At 43.9% G+C, this 18,846-nt stretch overlaps 1 protein-coding gene across 2 annotated transcripts in view; it reads right to left on the reverse strand.

Annotated features, from left to right (window-relative positions):
* Positions 1-18,846, reverse strand: part of LOC106607809 (exostosin-1) — a 250,799-nt gene that overhangs the window by 35,207 nt on the left and 196,746 nt on the right. For both annotated transcript variants that reach the window (XM_014205176.2, XM_014205174.2), the window contains 2 exons: positions 3,759-3,852; positions 1,218-1,325 (listed from right to left, as the gene is read on the reverse strand). In XM_014205176.2, coding sequence (XP_014060651.1) covers positions 1,218-1,325; positions 3,759-3,852 — 202 coding nt within the window. The remainder of the gene's footprint in view (positions 1-1,217; positions 1,326-3,758; positions 3,853-18,846) is intronic.

Consider the following 18,846-nt stretch of genomic DNA (forward strand, 5'->3'; position numbering starts at 1 on the left):
CCAGTGATTTTACCCACGCTCCGCTACTGATGGCTGTGCGCTCGATTTTATACACCTGTCAGCAACGGGTGTGGCTGAAGCAGCCGAATCCACTGATTTGAAGAGGTGTCCACATACTTTTGTATATATAGTGTATCTGACAACAATTAGCATGCTTTTAGGACGGGGACTTTTAACGAGAGGGTGGAGAGGGAGAGAAAAAAACATTTGCTTCTCTGAATGTTTTTCATTCAACAGCGTATAGTCACAAATAATTACAGGACTTGCATTATAAAAAAATGTATGACTTTTAACAGGCTGCTTTTTCCATTGTGTGGTCTCAATAGTGCAATTGATTGTAAATCTAATTCAAATCCAATCTTTGTGTGAATCAGTAGTATGACAAATATGTGTCAAGTTTCTATAATGTGTCAGTGCAGCTCCTTTACGGCAACGGGCTAATTAATTGTGCTGATTTCATAAGTGGGGGTAGAGCTGACAAGAAGTGGAATGGCACCTTCAAGCTAAATCCTGTCATTATATCTCGGCACACATCCTTTCCTCATTCTCTTCACTTTCATGTCCACATGACATTTTGGCTGTCGTATTTCAAACCCGTCTCTTTTTCACCACATTAATAACCGGCAAGCTCAGAGTCATGAAAGGGCAGATAGGTAGCAGCTACTAATAAACGCAGTAATGAAATAATCTAAATATCATACACCTTGCATGACATAATTAATGGGAGAGTTTATTGATACAGGGACCTGGCTACGGGAGACAGGCAGGGGTGCGGTGGATTAATATGTGCAGGTACACTGGCATTTCATTACACCCCTCTGCAAACAAGCGCCTCTGAAACCGTGGGTGTGGCTGGCAAGATGAGGAATCACTTCCTCTAAGGACGGCTAGTCAATGAGGCTAACAAAGGTTAACTGTAGGAATGCCTGACTAATGCGGAGTGATACAAGAGAGTAGCTTGAGGTAACACAATTTCACAGTGCTGTGATAGGACAAAATGTTGACACCCCCCAAAAAAAGTTACTATAGCGCATTTGCAAAGAATTAGGAATATATTCACTTGGAGAGAGAGGTAAACATTATCCACCACAGTGGTCCTTACTAAAAGCACAAAGTGAGTTGTGAGGCCCTTGTGTTCTAGCCTAAGGGGCAGTATAAGAGCAGTGAAAAGAGAGAGAGATCAGCGTCATAGGGAGGAGGTCTCCATCAGTAGCTACCTGCAGTAGGAGCCTCTCGTCCCCGATGACAGCCGCTTTGCTCCAGTCGATGATCTCAGAGAAAGGCAGCTCCCAGCCGTTGCTCAGTATGACAGGTATACAGGCAGCCTGGGGGAAGAGGAGGTGGAGGACGGGGGGTAGCCCAGGCAGAGGAGGCACAGAAAGGGTCAGGGGTAATAGGATATACACAGACACCTTTATTATGGTTACCACTCTACACTTCTACTGGACTGTTAAGAAATAGGTGAGGTTATCCAAGAGCTAGTCTTACTTTACACACTCCTCTGGTATTTTGTGGGATTTCTCTCTGGGAAAGTGAAATATCAGATTCTTCTGCAGTCATGTCTACAAACAGGTTAATCTGAATGCCTTTCACGCAGAGTAAAAGGTGGACTATTAGTCACACAACGGTAGGGCGTACTGTATAAAGTTTCTTAGTTGAAGCCATTGGTTCTTATCAATAGTGCAGAGAATGAGTCACTAGCAACACAAACAAATACGCAAACAATTACACAATATTATTTTGAGTTTTGTTTTCTTTGTTTGTTGAACATACAACGTCAAGCCTGTTTTAATATTCAGAAATACATGTGGTTTTCCTCAAAGCAGCACCTTTATAATGAAATGGAAATGAGAAATAGTTTAATCTGTAAACTTCTTTACACAATTCAATTACAAGAAATACCATAGCAACACATAAACCAGTTAATCACTTAAAGCCAGGCTTTTACAGGGATCACATTCTCTACAGAGCTAAATTTACAAAGGATTCACTATTAACGGATGTTCAAAGGTGAGAAAAGCGAAGTGGCAACCATGTTTAGGGGGAATCAACTGGGTGCGCTAGCACTAATGGATAAATGAATATTGCCTACTTCATTAGAATCCTTTTTAATTTCCTATACAGTGGCACTGCATTAGTGGGATCTAATTTGGTGTGGGTTGTAGTCATCAACCATGCATGCAGACTTATAAAATAATAAAACCAAGGCTGCGTACTGAATTGTACAGAACCATGAATTTTCAACTAAGACTTGGATCTCCATCATTAAAAGTTGACACTCATTTGGGGCTTAAGGAGACTCTGAGAAATGCCAAGTCCATGATTGGAGGCCTGTCTGTCTGTTTAAATCCCTTTTACTCTTTAGTGATTTGCCTGGCCTGGCTCAGTGTCATGGCCTCGTCCATCCCCTCCCCTCCTTTCTCCTCTCCCCTCCCCCTTTCCTCTCTTATCCTCCTTCTCCTCCTCTTCTCTCCTGTGTTGTTGGAGGGAAACACGTTGTCTGCAGCCAAACCAATCTCTGTCTTTCCCTTCCACCATCTACATAACAGCCCTCCTTTGAGCCTCGCTGACAGATAGAGATGACAAATAGGAGAGAGCTCCCTCACACAATATGAAAGCTCAATCTGTGTCATGTCTAAAACCTGTTTGATGTTCCTGTTTCAAAGTGTCCCCTCTGAAATCTGGGTGCGGAATGCAACTGCCTCACACTTAAAAGGCAGCACAGAACGCACCATTTGGGGACCGCAATTCCGACTAGCTCTCAGTCGGCACTCTGTGAGATGATTATTTCCACATTTGAATTGTTACCTACAGTGTGTCTGCCTAACTGCTGCACTGACCCCTTGTAGAGAGTGGGGTAGAAATGACTAGGCGGTTTCCTTCATTCTTTACTTTTTACCCAGGCCTCAGTGTATCTGGATGTGATAACACTATACTTTCTTATTAGATTCCACATTGAGTATACAGTACACAATATTAAGGACACCTTCCTAATATTCCAAGTTGGCTGGATGTCCGTTGGGTGGTGGACCATTCTTGACACACAAGGGAAACTGTTGAGCATGAAAAACCCAGCAGTGTTGCAGTTCTTGATACAAACTGGTGCGCTTGGTATTTACTATCATACCCCGTTCACAGGCACTTACATATTTTGTCTTGCCCATTCACCATCTGAAAGGCACACTTACACAATCCATGTCTCAATTGTCTCAAGGCTTCAAAATCCTTATTTAACCTGTCTCCTCCCCTTCACCTACACTGATTGAAGTGGATTTAACAAGTGACATCAATAAGGGATCATAGCTTTCACCTGGATTCACCTGGCCAGTCTATGTCATGGAAAGAGCAGGTTTACCTCATGTTTTGTATACTCAGCGTATATAGACACATGCATATCCATAATGGGATGGTTCCAAGTCATAAACAATCCTAAAATACTTCTATAGAGGCTTCTGTCAGTCCAAATAAACATGCCGGAGATGAGAAGACCAGGTGTTAATGGAAGTGGGAGGTGTTGGAAGATATAAAAATAGGGCTACTCTTATCTACAGCACAGAAATCGTCTGCGGCTGTTTTTGAAAAGATGACAGGTTGTCAATACCAATAATCCAAGCATCAGGCCTGGCAGCCTGCAGGACCTGCACAACTCCCAGGCTCCAATCCCGGCAGCTGTGCCGATGACTAGCATCTGTTACCAAGGAAACCACTTGGAGCTTCGGAGGGACAGGGTTTTGACGGGGAAACGACAAACTACATACCTGGAGGGCCTCAAGAAAGCGAAAGGAACCCAGCCTGCGACCGCGGGGCACCAGGCAGAAGCTGGAGTTGTGGAGCAGCTCCTGGTAGTCAAACCTGGAGACAGACAGAAATAAACTTTGTCAGACTCATGGAGACATCACACGAGCTAAAATGTACTCCTTTGAGGTCCAAAGAACGAATATTTTCAAAAACCCTGTCAGTGAGTTTTGTGGAACAAGTACAGAGAAATTGTACAGCAGAAAGAGACAATTAGTTTACAGTAAATGTGTCCTTAGATGAAACGGATGCAAACAACAATTACAGCATTAAAAACGTTGGTGTGTCTCTTTGTTAACAGCTGCTGGTGCGCGATCTGTAATATTAAGGAAGTCTCGGGGTTCTGCTCGCCTGAGTTAGAATACCTCATGACAAGCTGTAGACTATACTACACTGCTCAAAAAATAAAGGGAACACTTAAACAACACAATGTAACTCCAAGTCAATCACACTTCTGTGAAATCAAACTGTCCACTTAGGAAGCAACACTGATTGACAATAAATTTCCCATGCTGTTGTGCAAATGGAATAGACAACAGGTGGAAATTATAGGCAATTAGCAAGACACCCCCAATAAAGGAGTGGTTCTGCAGGTGGGGACCACAGACCACTTCTCAGTTCCTATGCTTCCTGGCTGATGTTTTGGTCACTTTTGAATGCTGGCGGTGCTTTCACTCTAGTGGTAGCATGAGACGGAGTCTACAACCCACACAAGTGGCTCAGGTAGTGCAGCTCATCCAGGATGGCACATCAATGCGAGCTGTGGCAAGAAGGTTTGCTGTGTCTGTCAGCGTAGTGTCCAGAGCATGGAGGCGCTACCAGGAGACAGGCCAGTACATCAGGAGACGTGGAGGAGGCCGTAGGAGGGCAACAACTCAGCAGCAGGACCGCTACCTCCGCCTTTGTGCAAGGAGGAGCAGGAGGAGCACTGCCAGAGCCCTGCAAAATGACCTCCAGCAGGCCACAAATGTGCATGTGTCTGCTCAAACGGTCACAAACAGACGTCCACAGGTGGGTGTTGTGCTTACAGCCCAACACCGTGCAGGACGTTTGGTATTTGCCAGAGAACACCAAGATTGGCAAATTCGCCACTGGCGCCCTGTGCTCTTCACAGATGAAAGCAGGTTCACACTGAGCACATGTGACAGACGTGACAGAGTCTGGAGATGCCGTGGAGAACATTCTGCTGCCTGCAACATCCTCCAGCATGACCGGTTTGGCGGTGGGTCAGTCATGGTGTGGGGTGGCATTTCTTTGGGGGGCCGCACAGCCCTCCATGTGCTCGCCAGAGGTAGCCTGATTGCCAGAAGGTACCGAGAGGGGATCCTCAGACCCCTTGTGAGACCATATGCTGGTGTGGTTGGCCCTGGGTTCCTCCTAATGCAAGACAATGCTAGACCTCATGTGGTTGGAGTGTGTCAGCAGTTCCTGCAAGAGGAAGGCATTGATGCTATGGACTGGCCCGCCCGTTCCCCAGACCTGAATCCAATTGAGCACATCTGGGACATCATGTCTCGCTCCATCCACCAACGCCACGTTGCACCACAGACTGTCCAGGAGTTGGCGGATGCTTTAGTCCAGGTCTGGGAGGAGATCCCTCAGGAGACCATCCGCCACCTCATCAGGAGCATGCCCAGGCGTTGTAGGGAGGTCATACAGGCACGTGGAGGCCACACACACTACTGAGCCTAATTTTGACTTGTTTTAAGGACATTACATCAAAGTTGGATCAGCCTGTAGTGTGGTTTTCCACTTTAATTTTGAGTGTGACTCCAAATCCAGACCTCCATGGGTTGATAAATTGGATTTCCATTGATTATTTTTGTGTGATTTTTTCGTCAGCACATTCATCTATGTAAAGAAAAAAGTATTTAATAAGATTATTTCATTCATTCAGATCTAGGATGTGTTATTTTAGTGTTCCCTTTATTTTTTTGAGCAGTGTATTTATCTGTATTTTTTTAAGCTGTTTTTTTACCACCACAAACCGATGCTGGCACTAAGACTGCACTCAAGGAGCTGTATAGGCCCACAAGCAAACAAGAAAATGCTCATCCAGAGGTGGCGCTCCTAGTGGCTGGTGATTTTAATGCAGGGAAACTGAAATCTGTTTTACCTCATTTCTACTGGCATGTCACCTGTGCAACTAGAGGCGAAAAAATTCTAGATCACCTTTACTCCACACATACAAAGCTCTTCCTTGCCCTCCATTTGGCAGATCTGACCATAACGCTATCCTCCGGATTCCTGCTTACAACCAAAAACTCAAATACGGAAGTGGTCTGATGAAGCGGATGCTAAGCTACAGGACTATTTCGCTAGCGCAGACTGGAATTGTTCCGTGATTCATCCGATGACATCGAGGAGTTAAACACATCAGTCACCAGCTTCATAAATAAGTGCATCGACGACATCCCCCCCACAGTAACCATACGTACATATCCCAACCAGAAGAAATGGATTACAGGCAACAGCCACACTGAGCTAAATGCTTGAGCTGCCGTTTTCAAGGAGCGGGCCACTAATCCAGACGCTCAGCCGAGTCCAAGCTCTTCTCTGTACTGGCACACCCTAATGGTGGAACCATCTGGGGTGAGCTGTTGTAACTTCAAGGGATATGTTCTGTGTTGGACCGTGATGTTATGCTTTTCATAGACTCCTGATATGTCTGCACCCTAACACAAGGCCATTCTGTTCCGGAACGGTTGCTTGTATAAAATAACGGCTGTGTAAACAATGTGATTGTATTATCACCTCCCACTACATAAGGGACATGTAATCGTTCATGTAACCACACCATTCATGTAACCATTCACTCCGAGTTCTTTCCTCTGAAATCTGAGGTAGATCTCCCCTGCAGCTGATTGCTATTGATAATGCATCCACCCAGGTAAGTCTTGTTTGGGCACATATTTTTTACAGTTTATTTGTCAGAACACCATTATAGCGTTCTATAAGTCCAGGCCTTTCCGGGTGAAGCAGTACATGTAAATTCCTCTTAACGTGCAGCATGTCACACAGTTCTTTCATTATCATCGATGTGAAATACGTGACTCGTTTCAGGAAACTAGGCGTATGTCGCACCTCACTAGTTCACAGGAGCGGCATTTGATCAAAATGCGTTATTTGGCAGAAATTATTTCTGGAACATGTGAGCTTTCATGTGCCTTAATAACAAACTTGTATTCCATCAATAAATATGAATAAAATTGTTAAATTACGAGACTAGTTGGTTTAGCCGTGGAAAAAGCCATGAACCTTCCCGCTAGCCATGATTGGCTGAGATAATGGATGGGCTGGACATGCCGGGAGATGAGTTTGGATTGGTCTGCCATGTAGCTTGCTTCTGTCTATAATGTGAGCTTTTCAGGATGTGTTGACAGTCCTTTCTACTGCGTCATTTTTTAAAGATATAACGTAAGCCCTCGAGAACTACAAAAGTTTTGAATTTAGCAGGAGCTATCGACAGATCAGTTGCAAAAGGTGATGGGCTACTTTCTGCACACGCCACGGTCATTGTGAACTGGAGTAACTTGACACAAAGCTGACCAAACAAAATGAAGTTAAATGGTTCAGGTCTGCCGTGAAGCGTTCATCCATGTATACTGGTAAGAGTCTAGCTACATTTTCAGATATACGTTTCTAATTTTGTCAGAATGTAGTTTTTATTGGAAGCTAAAGCATACTGTTAGTTAGCAAATGTTAGCTTGCTGGCTCGCTAGCTAATGTTACATGTATGATCTATTATTCGAATCATAAATTTGCATTTGCATTGCTAGTTATAGCCTTAAGGTTAGCTAGCTACCGTTGAACAAAGTTTGTTAGCATTAGCTACCTGCAGATTCATTCTACAGCTATGACAATGTTTGTATTGGCAGTAGTATGAGTTGGGATTATGACGGTTCATTGTTTAGCTAGATAGCTATGTCTAAACAAAAGATTCCACTTCGGCCGGATTGTTACATGACCCATCAAATTTGACAGGTGTGTCTGGGGGTGATTTTGGCCATCTATTGTATTTCATGAACATGTGTACATGTCTAGACAAAGTTTGTTAGCATTAGACAGGTGTGTCTGGGGGTGTTTTTCACATCTAGCTAAGTGACCCATCCACTTAGCTAGATGTGGCTTAGGGGTGGTTATAGCATTTCCTTCACATGACTCATCAATTTAGACAAGTGTCAGGTAAGCGTTATCTAATAATGATAAAAGATTTAAAGATTTTTATCTGGACACTTTCTGTTTTTGATATTGCTACTATGCAAGTAACCAAACTGCACTGTTTACACCTTCTGTATCCTGTGCATGTGACAAATAAACATGGCCTCATGTGAATCCTTAAAGAGATGGGTAGGGCTAATGCTTTAGATGATGTGAATGATGCTGAATGGGTGTAGACAAAGAAGAGCTCTCCAGTAGGTGTACCAAAACATTCAAGGGCCATTTTCTCAAAGGTTACAAGTTTATCAACTTTCAAAGCAGAATTACTTTCCCATTGTTCCACAACTTCAGTGTATGATTTACCATTTTCTAGCTCTGAGTCTCTACTTTTATCCAATGTAAAAAACACAATTTCAAATTTTGCTACATTATTCAGAATCGAGGCGGTCGGTCACCCTTAACGCCATCTAAACTTTGTGGTACATCGAATCATGGAACAATGTCTTGTAACAGGCACTTACCCCCAGTCTTTGCATCCTCATTTGATGTGGGGAAGGCTTCAACCCATTTGGAGTAACTGTCAACCATTACCAACATATCTTTTTTCATTTTACAGACAGGTGAACAAAATCAATTTGCATATTAAAGGGCCCCAGGGGACTGGTAGGCTTGACAAAGAGGTCGGTACTTGCTTCCCTGCGTTGTATTCTTGACAAATTAGACATTGGGCACAGATTTGGGTGTGTACCATTCTTTTCTACAATGATTTACCATTCTCCCTTCGGACACATGACTCACACCTTGATTCATGTGTCCCCTCCCCCCCAAAAAAACACTGCCGGTTAAATAAAAATAAAGAACACCAATTTTCGGGATGTCTCATGGTCTGACAAACACTGCTGTAGCTCGGCCACTTTCCACCGCAGATGCGGAAGGCCCACATAGGCGGATGCTGCGGATTGAGACACAGACCATGCAAAAAATGGGGATTTTTATAAATGATGTTCCTTATACTGAACAAAATATGTATAGTGTTGGTCCCATGTTTCATAAGCTGAAATAAAAGATCCCAGAAATGTTCTATGCGCACAAAAAGCTTTTTATTCCCACTTTTGTGCACACATTTGTTTACATCCCTGTTAGTGAGCATTTCTCCTTTGCCAAGATAATCCATCCACCTGACAGGTGTGGCATATCAAGAACCTGATTAAACAGCATGCTCATTACACAGGTGCACCTTGTGCTGGGGACAATACAAGGCCACTCTAAAATGCGCAGTTTTGTCACACAACACAATGCCAAAGATGTGTCACATTTTGAGGGAGTGTGCAATGGGCATGCTGGCTGCAGGAATGACCACCAGAGCTGTTGCCGGAGTATTCAATGTTCATTTCTCTACCATAAGCCACCTCCAACGTCGTTTTAAAGAATTTGACAGTACGTCCAACAGGCCTCTGCACCTAGTCAGCTCAGGGATTCAAACCAGTGACCTTTCGATTACTGGCCCAACACTCTTGCCCGCAGACCACGTGTATTGTGTCGTGTGGGCGAGCGGTTTGCTGATGTTAATGTTGTGAACACAGTGCCTGCCCCATGGTGGCGGTGGAGTTATGGTATGGGCAGGCATAAGCTATGGACAACGAACACAATTGCAAGTTTTGAAGGAGCGTGCAATTGGAAAGCTGACTTTAATGTTAATTTATTTTCCATAAACCGCCTCTAACTTTGTTTTAGAGCATTTGGCAGTATGTCCAACTGGCCTCAGAACCGTAGACCACGTGTAACCATGCCAGCCCAGGACCTCCACATCTGGCTGCTTCACCTGTGGGATCGTCTGAGACCAGCCAGCCAGACTGCTGATGAAACTGAAGAGTATTTCTGTCTGTAATAAAGCCCTTTTGTGAGGAAAAACTTTCTGATTGGCTGGGCCTGGCTTCCCAGTGGGTGGGCTTGGCTCCCAAGTGGGTGGGCCTATGCCCTCCCAGGCCCACCAATGGCTGCACCCCTGCCCAGTCATGTGAAATACATAGATTAGGGCCTAATTAATTCCAATTGACTGATTTACTTATATGGACTGTAACTCAGTAAAGTCGTTGAAAGTGTTGCACGTTACATTTATATTTTTGTTCAGTATAGATTGACACACGGGTGCATCAATAGACTTAAGGATTAAACAGGTTAACAGTCACAAGGCCGCAGAGCCAGACAGATTACCAGGATACGTACTCAGAGCATGCGCTGACCAGCTAGCAAGTGTCTTCACTGACATTTTCAACCTCTCCCTGTCCGAGTCTTTAATACCTACATGTTTCAAGCAGACCACCATAGTCCCTGTTCCCAAGCACGTCAAGGTAACCTGTCTAAATTACTATCTGTAGCCATGAAATGCTTTGAAAGACTGGTCATGGCTCACATCAACACCATCATCCCAGACACCCTGGACCCACTCCAATTTAAATACCACCCCAACAGATCCACAGATGACACAAACTCTATTGCACTCCACACTGCCCTCTACCACCTGGAAAAGATGAAAACCTGGCAGTGTGGCCTGGCAGTGTGATTCCAGGACAACAACCTCTCCCTCAACGTCAGCAAGACAAAGGAGCTGATCGTGGACTACAGGAAACGGAGGACCGAGTACGCCCCCCATTCCCATCGTTGGGGCTGGAGTGGAGCGGTTCGAGAGCTTCAAGTTCCTCTGTGTCCACATCACTAAGGATCTATCATGGTCCGGGCACAACAACGCCTCTTCTCCCTCAGGAGGCTGAAATAAATGTGGCAGTAGCCCTCAGATCCTCAACAAATTCTATAGCTGCACGTTGCGAGCATCTTGAGTGGCTGCATCACCACTTGGTATGTCAACTGCTTAGCATCAGACCGCAAGGCGCTAAAGGGTAATGCGTACGGCCCAGTACATCACCGGGGCCGAGCTCCCTGCCATCCAGGTGGTCACAGAGGAAGGCCCTAAAGACTCCAGCCACCAGAGTCATAGACTGTTCTCTCTGCTACCGCAGAAACCTGAACGACCCTGAACAGCTTCTAACCCCAAGCCATAAGACTGCTATATAGTTAGTCCAGGTAGCTATTTGGTTAACTATTTAACTATCTGCATTGACCCTTTCTGCACAAACTCTTTTGACTCATTACATACGCTGCTGCTACTGTTTATTATCTGTCACTTTATACCTAGTTATATGTACATATCTACCTCAATTACCTCGTACCCCAGCACATCAACTTGGTACTGGTACCCCATCTATATAGCCAAGTTATTGTTAATCATTGTGTATTTATTATTATGTTTTACCTTTTTATTATTTCTCTGTTTTCTCTCTCTGCATTGTTGGGAAGGGCCCATAATTAAGCATTTCACTGTTAGTCTACACCTGCTGTTTACGAAGGATGTGACGAATACAATTTGCTTTGAATAAGTCATTGTCTCGCTCAAAAACAAGACAATCACAAACAAAGCGATGTCTCAGTAGCTGGAACAGATATGGGAAATCGAGGAAAAGCATTCCGTAACCCACACATTCTGAGAAATTAGGCAAACTTCAAAACGCTTGTCAACTACACGTTTCAAGACTTATAATCACAACAATGAGACCGCACTATACACAAAGAAAGGTTTAGTCTAGAACGAGGTCCTCCACTCCACTCCGACCTACAGTATGATCAATGTTACACCACGAGCGTATTACAAAGGGAGACGTTCTGAGATTGATCTCCTTAAGCACTCCCAGTCTTTCCCAGTGAGCCAAGCCAGGGGATCGTCAGCCCATCTCTATAGCAGGCAGCACATCCCTTCTCCCCCACTTCCCACACTGCAGGCCAATAGAGAGAGAGAGAGAGGTAATTTATGCCCCTGCTCCCCACCACCGTCTCATCCCAAGGCCCATCCAATAATGATGAGGAGCAGCTGTTTTATCTGACACTAAATCACATGAAATAATAGGAGAGCTTTTAAGCTACATAAATCAATCCCAGAACACACCAGCCTGTCGCTACCTGTGAAGCCCTGCAATCTATAACCAATTCTGTCTATGATCCTCATAACCCATATTGTATGACAAATATCAGGCAGGGAATTCTTAAAAAGAGGCTAAGGATGATTCATGGCACTTCAACGGAAACATACATAAAACTTTCTTTGTCATTAAACAAGACAGGGATATTTTCAAGAGGGTTAATTCTCAACAGAGACCAGGCTGTCTCTGGAATCTGTGTTTCTGTGATCAACCGGCTAGCCTGGAATCATGACTGCGGTTGATCATTTCGTTAATGAGACGATAATTGCATATGTTTCATCCAGTGTTAGGCTACGCCACGATGTCATACATAAATATAGCAGTATTTTACAGTAGTGTATGTCTATGTTCTCCCTCTCACAGTGGGTTGTTAGAATCCCCATAGGGCTGTCTCTGTCTCCAGCCATCCTTCAACCACCCTGAGGAGAGCCCAGAGGTGCTGATTGAGCCCTGGCCCACAGAGACATCTGATTACAGCTTAATCTGTCTGGGGATCAACTGCTTCCACAGCCTCGGGCGGGACCAACCATCTGTATATGTGTGCTGAAAAGGTGATGCACGTGACAGTCATCCCTTTTTTTCTTGTTAAAAAAACAACTACTAGGTGTCATTGTATGACATCAGACTGGAGCACAAGGTCAACCACAGCAACCTATAGAAAATGGATACAGTAATGTGGCAAGAATGTTGAGGTTCAATCATAGAGAACACACAGCTTGTTATTCTGCCCTATTAGGATTCTGCTCAGACAGCTACATAACAACATCGTCGGTCTCAAAAGGCGGACTCCAGTCGATCACGGCATGTGATGTTTCAATTCCATGCCAGCCAGGTTAATCATAGATGAGCTAAAACACACATTTTCAAGAATACAAAAGCATATTTTTTACTAAATACAAAATATGCTCGGCCATTTTTTATTCACTCATCGTGGTAGCATGATTCAACATCCCATCCAACTCTGCCCACACACAGCCACTCAGTCAGACCATTGCTGGTGTGCATATTGCTGCCACTAGGGGGACTCATGCAATACCTTAGACACCTGTCAACAACTGAAAACTACAGCTACAGGTTGGGAGAGAGTTGATATGCATAGTGATAATCAGAAATGTCTGCATATTTCAAAAACAATGGCCGTACACTAACAAAACAGCTGTCAAACAAACGTCAAATTGTTCAGTCTTCAGGTTATATGCGTTAGAAATGGGCGTCGGAGGCTACTGTAGCAATCGAGGCAGGGAAAAAGGGAGAGGGGCTTGAACCCTGCTGGCTTGTACTGGCCCTTTAATTACCTGGCTAGTGCACACCTGTGACATAAAGGTCTGGACCTGTAGCCAGAGGCCATAATACGCTCACAGTAAGGCTACAGTTAATGGTTATTTTAGTCTGGAGGCCTGACTCGGTGCCCGCAGCTGCCTCTCATCAGATCGGATAGATACCGGACCTGATTATTGTGCGGATAGATATGAAGCTCCAGGCCAAGGCTCTCTTGCTGTGACTGACTAGCCTGGGTCCAGAGGGGAACTAACTGTCTGTCTAACAGCCCTGCTAGATCCCTGACCTACCGCTCAGGACTACAGCCATTACTGAGAGATTCAGCCAAAGGTTGTAGGTGTACTGAAGGCCTATGCCCTACGGATTGTATAGGAGCAGCAATATAGAATTTAATAACAGGTGGTACTGTTCTGTACAAGTGTACTGATTGTATTGTCTGTAACCTGCCTACTCCAAGAGCAGGCAAACAGTGAGCAGTGCATTCATTATCTTTACATTATCTTTCTAAAGGTCATTTGTTAATTGGTATCCTTCACAGCCAGTCACATCACATTGTGCAATACGCATATTCATCTATGAATCAATGTCCTCATTGCAAACCCTGCTGAATAGAGAGAGGCTACCTCCTAGCAACAGTTGCTGCATAAGAAATCAGAGGCAGTGATATTACTTTAATTTCATTATGGATTATATGGCAGAAATAAATGAGGGTTCACCCTTTACTGTAGTCAGAGCTCACATCATGACATGTGAAATACATCCAGAGGGGAATCAATAGGTCCTGTCAAGATGATAGCCCCGACAAATGTCAAAATCCAATTACACTGGGATGGCGGCACTAAAGAAAGAAATTAGTAGCAGACACTTCTAAAATACAAGCGTCACAATAAATTGAACATGTGTAGACATGCTTTGTATTTAAGTTGCACTGAATAATTATAAAACCAAACTTAAACAGTACCTAAGGTATTTTATTTTATTTTTCACCTTTATTTTGACAAGAAGTCTTGTAAGATGAGCCTTTTACAGATGAGCCTTGTAATTACAAAAATATAATCACAACTATACGCATCAATACACTATGAAAAGCAAAACAGAGATAAAAAACAAATCATAGAAAACAAAACACATTCTTCAATAAAAAATATCCTCAATCAGCTGTCTCAAAAACACTTCCAGAGTGGCGCAGCGGTCTAAGGCACTGCATCTCAGTGCTAGAGGCGTCAATACAGACCCTGGTTCGATTCCAGGCCGTGATTGGGAGTCCCATAGGGCGGCGCACAGCGTTGTCCGGGTTAGGGTTGGACGGGTAGGCCGTGATTGTAAATAAGAATTTGTTCTTAACTGACTTGCCTAGTTAAATACAAAATGAATATAAATTGTCCTAGAGGTACCAAATCATCTAGTTTTAGAGATTATTCCTCAAGGTGCAATAAAACTAAAAGCAGATTTACCTAACTCAGTGGAGATCGACGGGATCTCCAGAGTTAGCCATCCCTGAGACCGAGTCTGGTAGCTCCTAAGTCTGTAGGTTAACAATGAAGTAAGGTGCGGCGGTAGTTTGTGCACGGGGGATTTATAAACAAAAAGAGTGCAATGCATCGATCTACGAGAAGTCAAAGAGGGACAGCCTACGTTCTGATACAGAGCGCAGTAATGCATACCGAACCTTTCGCCCGTAATAAAGCAGAGTGCACGATGATAAACTGCTTCCATGCAGTGGCAGAGCTGCATTCATATAGATGATATCGCCATAACCTATAAACGGTATGAATGCCGACTGAATGATATCTTTTCTGCTATTTAACTAAAGGCATGACTTATTCCTATAAAGGAAGCCCATTTTAATTCTTAACTCATCAACATGATTTTTGAAAGATATCTTTCGTCATATTGTGCAGTGTCCGGACTTCAGTTAGTTACCGCGTTCGGGCTCCCTCTGTGCGCGCATGTGAATATACGTGTGTATACGTGTGTGGCACCTGTTTGAGCAACTGCCCTACCGGGTAGCACCTCCACCCCACCCTTTCCCTCAGATAAAATTCCTCCCATCAGTTTCATTCATAAAAGCCCTAATCCCAGGGTGCATTTCATCACTCCATTCTGACTGGCCTCAGGCGTTTCAAGTCAATAACCAAATGGCTCTTAATTTCACAAAACGTCAACTAGAGAACAGCCGTCCAACAGTATACAGACATTCACCCTGAAATATAGTGCTGTGGTGTCATTTTGATATTTCAGATCAGGAGGGAGGAACATTCTGAACACATGCAAGCCAAAGCTACTGTATGTGATACTACAGTATAATGTTACATTATTATTTCATTAACAGAATGCTGAGGTCAAATATACAGTAGTGAAGCACTCAGCCCTCTTCATAGCAGTGTAGCATCTGTAAACACAACGATACGATCATTAAATATTTCTAGTCATTATGCCTTTTTTACTTTCTGAAGTACTTTCTGAATGAGCTAGTCTTTACTCAGTACCCATTTTCCCATTTCATATGACAAATCAGATACGGGCCTGAATTAAACACTAAGACAGAGAGAGAAAATGAGAAAAGAGCAAGGGATATCTTCTTCCTTTATTTGCTTTGACCCTCTCATCTTCTCCTCATTGTTCTCACTCTACTCATCTCTAATCCCGTTCAAAGCCCACATTTTCCAATCTAATTATTTCAGCATTATTTGAGGCCAACCACCTGCCTTTCATTCTGCTTCACGGAGGAATGAAGGAGTTGTCAGGTGAATAAATCTAAGCGATTACTGGGAGAGAAGACATGCAGAAGTAATGAAAAAAAAAAAAAAAAAAAGTTGATCGGGAGCCACTGGAAATCCTTCCCCCGAATTGATGACGACCCACGACGGGCTGCTGTCACACAATGGCTCAGGCGTGGTCAATAGAATCTATTTTATCCATACATTACAAGACTGACCTATAGGGAGTTACTCTACCAGTCTCCACAGAGGATCATATACTCTCTGAAAATGCACTTTTTACACGGCGTATTTTCATCAAGAGGTTGAAACAAAAGGAGCTGAGCTACTGTATATGATACACACACTCATACTAACACCATAATACCAACATCATATCAATCTACAACAATGACTTGAAATGAAACAAATGCAACACAGCTAAATAATCTGCTGAAATAATTACAATCTTCATTGAATTATAGAAGACTGTAGACTACATAACTCAATGGATTGATGTTTAGATGGGTATGATAAAGAACATGGTTGATGCACTGAACAAGATTAAATTGTTCAACTGTTTTAAATACAGAAATACACTATACACACAAAAGTATGTGGACACCACTTCAAATTACTGGGTTCGGCTATTTCAGCCACACCCCTTGCCCGAAAGGTGTATAAAATCGGGACCGCCAAGTGCTGAAGTGTGTAAAAATCGTCTGTCCTCAGTTGCAACACTCACTACCGAGTTCCAAACTGCCTCTGGAAGCAACGTCAGAACAATAACTGTTCTTCGGGAGCTTCATGAAATGGGTTTCCATGGCCGAGCAGCCGCACACAAGCCTAAGGTCACCATGCACAATGTCAAGTGTCGGCTGGAGTGGTGTAAAGCTCGCCACCATTGGACTATGGAGCAGTGGAAATGCATTCTCTGGAGTGATGAATCACACCTCACCATCTGGCAGTCCGACAGATGAATTTGGGTTTGGCAGATGCCAGGAGAACGCGTCCTGCCCCAATGTACAGTCGTGGCCAAAAGTTTTGAGAATGACACAAATATTAATTTCCACAAAGTTTGCTGCTTCAGTGTCTTTAGATATTTTTGTCAGATGTTACTATGGAATACTGAAGTATAATTACAAGCATTTCATAAGTGTCAAAGGCCTTTATTGACAATTACATGAAGTTGATGCAAAGAGTCAATATTTGCAGTGTTGACCCTTCTTTTTCAAGACCTCTGCAATCCACCCTGGCATGCTGTCAATTAACTTCTGGGCCACATCCTGACTGATGGCAGCCCATTCTTGCATAATCAATGCTTGAAGTTTGTCAGAATTTGTGGGGTTTTGTTTGTCCACCCGCCTCTTGAGGATTGACCACAAGTTCTCAATGGGATTAAGGTCTGGGGAGTTTCCTGGCCATGGACCCAAAATATCAATGTTTTGATCCCCGTGCCACTTAGTTGTCACTTTTGCCTTATGGCAAGGTGCTCCATCATGCTGGAAAAGGCATTGTTCGTCACCAAACTGTTCCTGGATGGTTGGGAGAAGTTGATCTCAGAGGATGTGTTGGTACAATTCTTTATTCATGGCTGTGTTCTTAGGCAAAATTGTGAGTGAGCCCACTCCCTTGGCTGAGAAGCAACCCCACACATGAATGGTCTCAGGATGCTTTACTGTTGGCATGACACAGGACTGATGGTAGCGCTCACCATGTCTTCTCCGGACAAGCTTTTTTCCGGATGCCCCAAACAATCGGAAAGGGGATTCATCAGAGAAAATGACTTTACCCCAGTCCTCAGCAGTCCAATCCCTGTACCTTTTGCAGAATATCAGTCTGTCGCTGATGTTTTTCCGGGAAAAAAGTGGCTTCTTTGCTGCCCTTCTTGACACCAGGCCATCCTCCAAAAGTCTTCGCCTCACAGTGTGTGCAGATGCACTCACACCTGCCTGCTGCCATTCCTGAGCAAGCGCTGAACTGGTGGTACTCCGATCCCGCAGCTGAATCAACTTTAGGAGACGGTCCTGGCGCTTGCTGGACTTTCTTGGGCGCCCTGAAGCCTTCTTCACAACAATTGAACCGCTCTCCTTGAAGTTCTTGATGATCCGATAAATGGTTGATTTAGGTGCAATCTTACTGGCAGCAATATCCTTGCCTGTGAAGCCCTTTTTGTGCAAAGCAATGATGACGGCACGTGCTTCCTAGCAGGTAGCCATGGTTGACAGAGGAAGAACAATGATTCCAAGCACCACCCTCCTTTTGAAGCTTCCAGTCTGTTATTCGAAGTCAATCAGCATGTCAGAGTGATCTCCAGCCTTGTCCTCGTCAACACTCACACCTGTGTAACCGAGAGAATCACTGACATGATGTCAGCTGGTCCTTTTGTGGCAGGGCTGAAATGCAGTGGAAGTGTTTTTTGGGGGGATTCAGTTCATTTGCATGGCAAAGAGGGACTTTGCAATTAATTGCAATTCATCTGATCACTCTTCATAACATTCTGGAGTATATGAAAATTGCCATCATACAAACTGAGGCAGCAGACTTTGTGAAAATTAATATGTGTAATTTTCAAAACATTTGGCCACGACTGTATAGTGCCAACTGTAACGTTTGGTGGAGGAGAAACAATGGTCTGGGGCTGTTTTTCATGGTTCGGGCTTAACGCTACAGCATACAATGACATTCTAGACGATTCTGTGCTTCCAACTTTGTGGCAACAGTTTGGGGAAGGCCCTTTCCTGTTTCAGCAGGACAATGCCCCCTTGCGCAAAGCGAGGTCCATACAGAAATGGTTGGTCGAGATCGGTGTGGAAGAACTTGACTAGCCTGCACAGAGCCCTGATCTCAGCCCCATCGAACACCTTTGGGATGAATTGGAA

Source organism: Salmo salar, chromosome ssa06 (assembly GCF_905237065.1).
Source record: "Salmo salar chromosome ssa06, Ssal_v3.1, whole genome shotgun sequence".
NCBI lineage: Eukaryota > Metazoa > Chordata > Actinopteri > Salmoniformes > Salmonidae > Salmo > Salmo salar.